The sequence below is a fragment of the Apis laboriosa genome, unplaced genomic scaffold (assembly GCF_014066325.1).
Source record: "Apis laboriosa isolate Shangri-la unplaced genomic scaffold, ASM1406632v1 scaffold5213_cov150, whole genome shotgun sequence".
In the NCBI taxonomy this organism is placed as follows: Eukaryota; Metazoa; Arthropoda; class Insecta; order Hymenoptera; family Apidae; genus Apis; species Apis laboriosa.
This window is the reverse complement of record NW_025223582.1, coordinates 629,724-639,515: the sequence shown is the minus strand read 5'-3', so window position 1 is coordinate 639,515 and position 9,792 is coordinate 629,724. Positions and strand designations below refer to the sequence as shown.

At 26.5% G+C, this 9,792-nt stretch overlaps 1 protein-coding gene across 2 annotated transcripts; it reads right to left on the bottom strand.

Moving 5' to 3' along the window:
• Positions 1–2,864: 2,864 nt before the first annotated feature.
• Positions 2,865–9,154, bottom strand: LOC122717462 (LIM domain kinase 1). 2 transcript variants are annotated; one of them, XM_043941548.1, is made up of 8 exons: positions 9,112–9,154; positions 8,292–8,406; positions 7,759–8,199; positions 7,382–7,474; positions 6,773–6,905; positions 6,337–6,569; positions 6,014–6,242; positions 2,865–5,903 (listed from the first exon to the last, which is right to left on the bottom strand). In XM_043941548.1, the coding sequence occupies exons 1-8, from the start codon at positions 9,131–9,133 to the stop codon at positions 3,606–3,608; spliced, it is 3,564 nt and encodes a 1,187-aa protein (XP_043797483.1). In that variant the 5' UTR covers positions 9,134–9,154; the 3' UTR covers positions 2,865–3,605. The 2 variants fall into 2 exon arrangements, with proteins under 2 accessions (XP_043797483.1, XP_043797484.1); XM_043941549.1 differs by lacking the exon at positions 7,382–7,474.
• Positions 9,155–9,792: the final 638 nt, after the last annotated feature.

The following is a 9,792-nucleotide window of genomic DNA, read 5'->3' as shown; positions in this document are numbered from 1 at the left end:
TATTTTTTAATATTTTATGAAAGTCAAATTTAATATATGTAATATATTGTATTTACAATATATTATAGAATGTATATAGATTCATTTTTATTTTGAAAAATGAAAGTGACATGTGCTGCTATCTATAGGTTATTCTTTAAACATGAAAGCTATTTAATGAATTGTATTTAATTATCGATAGTAGATAACAGATAGTTTTTAAAATTTCGATAAATTTTAAATATTTCAATCTCTTAAATACATTTTTAATAAATAATCATCATTTAAATTTCTGAAAAATATTATAAAAAACAAAAACAACATTGTTCATATTCTCAACCATTTATTTTTTTCTTTTTTCTCTATTGTAACTAAAACGTTAAACAAAACGTATTTGTTTTCTATTTATATAAATTTCAGCATGAAAAATAGTTCAAAAGTATCACAATTAACAAATACTAAAAAATTATAGAAAAATTTATTTGATAATTAATTTTTTCGATTAAAAATTTTGAGCAATTACCAAAACGAATAATCGTACCAGAAAGTAATATATAATCCATTAAAATGATTTTTTTCCTCATAAAAAATTACCGTTCACCTTTCAATAAATATGCTATAAAAAATAACATGCGCGGTTACTCAGTCTCTTTCAAATTTTTTTTTTTTCGACATTCGTACATTTATTACCGTCTGTTATACTTTACATTTTATAATCTTTGGAAATAGATTCTCGAAAGAAATTTATTTCATTATACTTTATACATCCATAAAATGAAATTTGTTTATTTTACTGAGCAATCGCATTATATATAATCTTAATAAATTTTATTATAAGTTTAACGTAACCTCAAATTCAATACAAAATATGGTATTAGATTAAAATATATATATATATAATAATTAAGTACACAATCAAGCATAATATTTTTAATTAAAGATATAGAGAAATTTAATGAATTTATCGATTTAAAAAATATAATAAAAATATTTTTTATATAAAAATTTCTGTTCCAGAATCTTTTCCTACAAAAATATTATTATTGAGAAATTATTTTATGTTTAACCTTTTAATTTTCCACAAAGCCTCGGAATTTCCTCGGAAATTTTTTGTGATGCATTTTATTCCATAACAAAGTGTAGTATACGAAATATGCTCTGATTCTATCATTATTGGAGTGAAGAAAAATAATTTGCAAGGAATTGATTTATGAATGCTCCTTGTGTCCCCCAATATGTTGAACAAAAGGAGCTTAATAATTTACAGAGACTATAAAAATAATGTCTACTATTCCAAAGGTTTTCTTCTTCTTCTTCATCTTTTTTTTTTTTTTTTTTTTTTTTTTTACAAAAGTTTACATAATTCTTATTGTGCCCGTCACGTGTATCTATAACGTTTTCTACTTGTTTACTACGATATTCATAAGTAAGCAACAATAACGAGACTAATACTGTTTGCTTGAAAATCGATATACGACGAGTACTACTCGTCGTTTTATATATGCACGCAATTATTCATACATTATAACTTGAAGATTATTCATTACGCAGACATTTTTAAATATGTATATATTCGGTATGTGTGGTTTATACTTATTCAAAACTTTGAAACATTCGATCCTAACATATTTGATTTGAGCAGTTTGATTTAAGAATTTGAGATTGAAACTTTTCAGTTAAACTGTTTTAAATGTTTTAAATATTTTAAACAAAAATTTAATGATTTAAAAATATTATTATTTAAAAATTCATTCGAATGTTTCAACAGTTTACATCAAATCTTTCATTTAAACATTATGTAAATATTTTTTATTATTTTTGCATGTATTCATTTTTTAATTATGCTTACTTATATTTTGAAATACAGATTTTATATGTAAAATTATTTATTGCACGTATTGTCCATTAAAATTAATATTTGAAAAATTATTTTTGTTTTCATTAATATGATTTTATTTAATTTTTTTTTGTTTTCATTAATATGATTTCAATTTAATATTATAATTTTTTTGCTTATATATTAAAGAATATGAATTGGGGTTTCTTTATTTTAATAATATTTCTTCAGTTGACTTCTGTAAAATTTTTTAATTATAGACAGCTTCAAAACACTTTCTATCACAGATAATAAACATTTATTTGGTGTAATGAATCAAAGTGCTTTCAATAACAACAGTATTCAAATTATATGTAATATAAAATATTTCTCAAAATAAAGAAAATAATAGTAATACATCTCCAATCATCTAAATTAAAAGTTGAATAGCAAAAAAATATGAATAACAAAGTGAAGAAATTTTTGTACATAATATAAAATGAAATTCTAATTAATTTTTGCAAAAAATATTAATAATACTTTTTTTTGGAATAAGACTCAAAATTAAATTATAATTGATTTAAATCTTTTACTTTACTTTGACTCTATCTTGATCAAATTAGAGAACAATGTTCTTATAATTAGAATGTAATAGAAATACAACTTTTTTAATAGTATCAAAAGAACTTTTGTCTCTACATTATCAATATAAAGTTTCTTACTGTTAATATATAATCTGTAAACAGTATCTTGAACATGACAAATATTGGAATATATATGTATATATACAAAATATATGTACATTTTTATATTATACACATCATACTATATCATCATTTATATCTTTGTTAATATATATATATGAAAATTATTAAGTTAAATAAAAATAGAATGCAATTTACAAATTAAAAATAATATGAAATAGAAAATACAAATACAGAAAATATAAATAATAATATTAAGAACATGAAGGAAATATCAATATCAAATAAGTGAAATTCTATTTTTTATGCAAATAACAAAGATATAACTGATGAATTCAAATTTATACATGTCGATAATTTATACATGCACACCACCATCATGTGAATAATATTTTACAGTATGATGTACATATATGTTTGATAAAGAATATCATTTTTTTTACATTCTATTCTACAAAACTGACTCTACAATAATGTTTACAACTTCTTCAATATAACCTCGTATTTTAAAAAAAAAAAAAGAACTGGAGATGTATCGATCCAGATTTTCGTTTTTGTGTTCTCGAGAACACGTGTCAAAAATTATTACACGTGATCGGCACGTTACGGACACGGACCATTCGAGAAAACCACGTATTAATCCTATTGATTCTGGATGCAGATAATAAGATTGTGGATGGAATGTTTTCGTTAGTCTTATAATTACTTAAATTTCCGCTTATAAGAACCACAAGGCAAAATTTTGCAAGAATGCGAACTTTCTTGTGCGAGTTCGTCGGAGGGCACCATTGTACGCACCATCCAAGATATATTTCAAATTCATAGAAATTGAAGACAAAGAGAATAGCAATGAGATTCATTAATACTGGACATCAAATTATTAATAATACTTATTTTAGATATTATTACGCAATACTACAACACGCAAAAAAAAAAAGTTTAATATTTGATATGATCATTTTGAGAGTATGAGAATTAGAAAGAGAAATGAAAAACTAAACAACTTAAATTATTAGATCATCGTTAAGCGAAAAAAAATCAAATTAATAAAATACGAGATTTGTTTCATTATGAACATGATGCATTATTTCATTAACATGGAAACTTCATAAAGCTGTGCTTTCTATAGGTGACGTAGCTCGATTAGGAGTGCAACATTGTTCAGGAGTATGGCACAAATCCGGTGTATGCCTACCGTCTCTTAAATGAACAAACTCTAAATCTGCAAAAAAATTACTTCTCATGGTACCAACTGCACTATCAGAACCGAAACTATCTTGTCTGCATAAATCCACATTTTTATAACATCCTGTGTATTCTGTCAAAGAATTAGGCAATTTTCCATCATATACAGGTATCGTTTCGATTACTGTTTTTTTAGAGTCATCGGACTTGAATTTAGTACAATCTTGGGTGGATAAGGTACAGTCTTTTTCATTATCTATATTAGTCTCATTTCGTATGTTGTAGGAAAGAAAATCATCGTTTTTGGAAAGACTGGAATTTGAATAGAGATTATCTGTATAATAAAACATAGTATTTTTCTTGAAATTTCCTTCTTTATGGAAATCTTCTTTTTGTAAAGTGTTAAAAGGCGAATAATCTTTATATATCTGATCTTTATGCTTTGCTGTACAATCTAGTACTGTGAGGCTTCCTTGTCTAGATAATATATTTCCAATATCTGAAATATTACTTTCTTGCCTGATTAACTTATCATTGATAGACTTATCTTCGGTAATTTCTGCCGTACTTATATTTATTTTTGATTGCAACGAAGATGAAATAGCTTCAGATTGACTATTCTTTTGTAACAAAAATGCATCCTTTGGCGTCTCCTTCGTGGGAGAAATCTTTGTTCTTCTTAAATAAGAGCCTCCCGGTGATTTTGAAGTTTCGGCTGTGGTCTTCTTTGTGTCATCATTTTGACTGTCAATTTTATTTTCTTTTTCTATAACATTTATAGATTTTCCAATTTGTTTCAAATAAGAATTAACAGAATTCGTATCTGACATTTTGAACTTATTTTCCAGCTTAATTCTCGAATGACTATCTCCAATTGAATTATATTCATTAGATTTCTCTGTTGATTTGAAATTTAAACAATTATTTACTTTACATAATACTTTGTTATCAATGATATATTCAGGAGTATCTGATAAAGAGCACGGATTTACTCTACCCACATAGCGCATTTTTTCAATAGTAGGTATCCTCAAATTGCATTCTGTTAAATCCTTTTTTACATACGAATCTTGTTTATCATTGAAATAATGGACAGACGATTCGTTTGATTTGATATTTTGTCTCGGAAAACAACCAGTAAATCCACTAGAATCCGGAGAAATAACAATTTCTGGTTTTTCGATTGAAACTTCCTTAGATCGTGAGTTTTGTCTCGAATAACGACTCGAGGTTCCAGGCGAATCGTTTGTTTTGCTGTTCTGTCTTGTGTATTTTCCTCGAGAATTTATCACATCAGGTACTTGAAGAATATTACTAGATTCCGTTTCTTCACGTTCCAACGTACTGTCATTACAACCGCTGCATCGTTTCTTTTCTTGGTGTATTTGACCTTCTTTAATAGGTTTCAATTGCGGTGCCAAACTCTCTGGAGTTGTGGATTCACTAGTACTTGTGCTAGGTCCTATATAATTTCTGATATCGTATTCCAAATTTGATGGTAATTCTGCACCCATCGATAAATGCATTGCCAATCCTTCCAACCATAATTGCATTACTTCAAAAGGTGGTCTCTTATCGGGATTCAGATCACAACAAAGAAAGGCAATCATATAAAACATTTCCGGACAATTAGAACAAAATTTTTCCTTAAATACATTCTGATTCAGCCCGAAATCTGAAGATCGTGGTAAGTAATCAGGATCTGCTTGAACACGTCCAATGATTTCACAAACAACAATACCAAAACTGAATATATCAACTTTTTCATCATATTTGTTACCCTTCATCATTTCAGGCGCCATCCAATATGGATTTCCTACTACTGTGTATCTTTTCTTTCGCTCTTTTTTTGATGTTTTCGTTTCTCCCTCGGAATGTCTACTATATTTGCGATTATCAGGGGAGTTACCATTCTGTATTATCCTTGCTAAGCCGAAATCGGCTACAACTACAGTCTTATCCTCGCGTACAAGGCAATTATGCGAGTTTAAATCTCGGTGAATAATATTCATGGAATGTAAGTAAGCCATACCAGCAGCTATATCTTTAGCAAATGATGTTCGTTGTTCCCACGGTAAGATTTCATTTGTATCATGTAACAGAGCTCTTAGAGTTCCTCCTGCTATATATTCAGTGACCAAATGTAACTTTTTATCTTTGTATAGAACACCAATGAATCGGAGAACATTGTTGTGATGTAACGAACGTAAAACGGCAACCTGTTAAATTTATATAAAATAAAAAAAGAAATAAATAAAATAATATGAATAAATATAATATAGAATAATCATTGATAAAATAATTTTATTTTTTAACATAAAAAATTTACCTCTTTTAGAAAATTCTTTTGAGCTTCTTCATCAACTCTATACAACTCTTTTAGCACCATGACTTCATTAGTATCTCTATGTGTAACTTTAAACACTTGTCCAAAAAATCCTGTACCTAGTAGTTCACCTTTTACTAAATCACTAGCACGGAATATTCTTTGATTCTTTGGTTCAACACGAAATGATCTAGTTCTACTTAAGTCACATGTAAGATTTGTAGGTGAAGATCTATAAATATATCAAAATAAGAACGAATTTAAAAATAAATGTTTAACTATTTTTAATCATTATAGAAATATTTCATTCAAAAGTTAAACTATACCCATCAAGTAATCGCGACATAGAACTACTACGCTCTTTATGCATAGGATCTCTGGTTCTTCGCAATTGCCTGCTTCGCGTTCCACTGATGTAACCTTCATCTCGCCGTTTAAATAAACGTTCTTTATTTTCAGGGCTTGTTTTAGAACTCGAAATCGACGTCAACATCGCTGCAGACGGTGATGAATATGTAAGTCGTCGAGAAACTGTATCCGGATCGTGTTCAATAGTTAGCTAAAATATTCAAAATGTTTATTTTCATTTTTTTTATATTTAATTATAGATTTATTAGATTTAATTAGATTATATTTATTAAAATTTCTATATTTACTATTATATACATGTATTATGTACTATATACATGTATATGTTATTAATAAATATAATATACTTAAATATGCTTAAATTATATATGTAAATATTATATATAGAATTACCTGTAAAACTGTATCAGAATACTGTATAAGATTTTCAATACTCTCTATTGGCTGATCTTTAACTGGGGTACCATTTACTTCGAGTATACGATCACCAATATGCAAAGATATGAGATCACTGGACATGTTCAGTCTGTAACACGTTTCATGTGATATCTCCAATGTTTTGATAGATATATATATATGTATATATATTTTTTAAACAAAACATGCAAAACTTTGCGTGCATTTAGTTCATATTTGATTTAAATATTATAAGTAAAATTAAATAGTAGAACTAATATCCATATTTATTTTTAATCCAGCAAATTTTTTTGCATTATTATTATATCATCATTATATGTTATATAAAATACAAAACATAATCATATTAATACATAACATATACTACTATATATTATTTCAAATGCATGTTCTGTAAAGCATAAATTTTCATTTCATTTCTAAATATAACATGCTTACACATCTATGCAGCACATATATAATATTAGACAAGAAAATTACAAGAAAATTATTTTGCACAAGATATATTTTAGCGTGCAAACATTGAAGGACAATCTAATTTATAACAAATACAATATCTAATGCATATTATTTGTTATGCTGTACCTATGATTAGAGAAGTGGCAGCATAGTCTAAATAGAACCTCCATCACAGAGGCCAGCAGCTTACTGATTTTTCCACGAACATTTCTCATTAACCTGCATTTTAGTTTAAAGTTATTAGAGGCTGCTTATCTATTTTATTTTGTTTATTTATTTATTTTTAAAATAATCACATTCATGCATAGTATTATAAAAACAATAATAAATTTTAGCTTAATCATATAATTTTACAATAATTTGTTGCAATTTATATTTTTAATTGTTTTTTGTTTTGCACGTTTGTTTTAAAATATTATAAAAATTGACAATATTTGTTTTAAATTTTAATCTTAATTTACCTATAATAAAAATAAAAAACAGAAATATATTATTATACATACTCAGATATACGAAGTAAAGCACCACAATTTCGAGGATTAGGAGTTGTATCTAATGTCAATTTGATTCCTCTCTGTTTTTCAGGATCAGAAGTATTTGGAGGTATTTCCACTAATCTGATACTGTGTGGTTTCCGTGTGAATGGATAATTAGGTGCTCTATTAATTGGCTGCATCTGTCTCTTATAACAACTTCCACAATATAGTTTGGATCTCTCAACTAATGCATAACTTTCTCCATCTCCAATGAAAGCTCCACAAGAATTACAGGCAAAACATTCTGGGTGAAATTTGTGATCACCTGCCAACATGACAGGACCCGTAATGATTTGACCACAACCTTGGCAAGCTTCTCCATAAGCAGCCCAATAATCATCTTTACAAAAAAGTAAACCATCTTTCTCAAAGTACCATGTGGACAAACCAATATCACATGCTGAGCACCTAAAAAATCACAATTTTATGAATAATTTATTTTTATGAATATTGTTTTGATATTTTATTTTTATTATTATTATTATTATTTATATTTTTACCGAAAACAATCAATATGCCATTCTTGATTTAATGCCTGTATGAATTCATCTTCATCAATTGCATTGAGACATCCAGCACATGTTAATGTCCCACTACTTTCCCCACTTCCCAGATCTAGAAAATATTATATTAAAAACAAATTTAATTGAAAAACCATTTGTATGTGATTAGAAATTGAATTTTTTGCTTTTATAATTTCTCGTTAGAATCTCTTTTATGATGATTTCAAACATTCTGTCTGTGTCATATATTTACATTAAATATTTATACATGCGTATTTGCGTAATTTTCATATGAAAGTAATCCGATAATAGAAATTTTATTAAACATTAAATTTTATATATTTCGAATTTGTCGAAGTTACAAAAACAAATATAACGTAGTCATACGGAAAACAAAACGCGTCAGGGACGTAGTAGGAAGGAAATGTGATTCACGGTTGACATTAGGTAAGAGTTAAGAAAGCAGTTTATCAACCAGCTGACAATAAATTGGCTAATTCTAAAATGATTAAAGCTTGTCAATGAAAAAATTACAACACTGAAATTATAAAATACATTTCGAAGCATTGTTTGCTCATTAATGCATGATCGGAAAAATATAGTTTAAATGAATGCGTAAATAAAGTTTCTTGAAGAGCGTGGGCCAAGAGACTTGGAAGACAGGACGCCCACGCGATCTACAAAGGATCAAGCGTACACAAAAAATCATCGATCAATTCATTTGTCATATACACAATTCGAAAAATTATACATACTATATTGTGAATTCGGTCAATCCGTTCAAAAATAATAATTTACATTGCCGAAAAAGACATACCGTTTGACGAAACTTCATCCATCACAGCATTTAGGTAGAACTGACACACTCCCACTCCGCACTTTGATCATTGAATATATAGTAAACAGATTCGTAATCCATTCTTAATACGATGGATATTGCGCAATGGCGGGAAATTTGATATTATAAAATTGAAAATTTTTATAATGTTAAATATAATACATATATATAAATATATATAAATATGTATATAAATATCACAATATAAATTATTTTCAAATAAAATATAATATTAAATATGATAAAATAAGATATTTTTCTCATTCTAAAAATAAAATAATCTTTAAAAGTTACATTATTTTCAATAATAAAAAGATTTAAAAATTTTGTTTTAAATTTTTTAAAATTCATTGTTTTTTTTCTTAAATTTATTTAACAACAATTATTAATTGAAATAACTTCTAATCAATAATTGATAAACATTTTCTAAGATTTAATTCTGTTAAAATTTTGCAATGTAAAAAATTTATTCTTTCAAAATGAAAAAACAAGTAATTTGTAAAGAGGTAGTTGTTTATTTTTTAAAATATTTGGTCTTTCAAATCAACATAGATACAATTTTTTAAATATATCTTACATATATATATATGTTAAATTAATTTTTGATATATGAGAAATGCAAGTATATATGATAAAATGGTTGGAAATTGTAAGATTTCA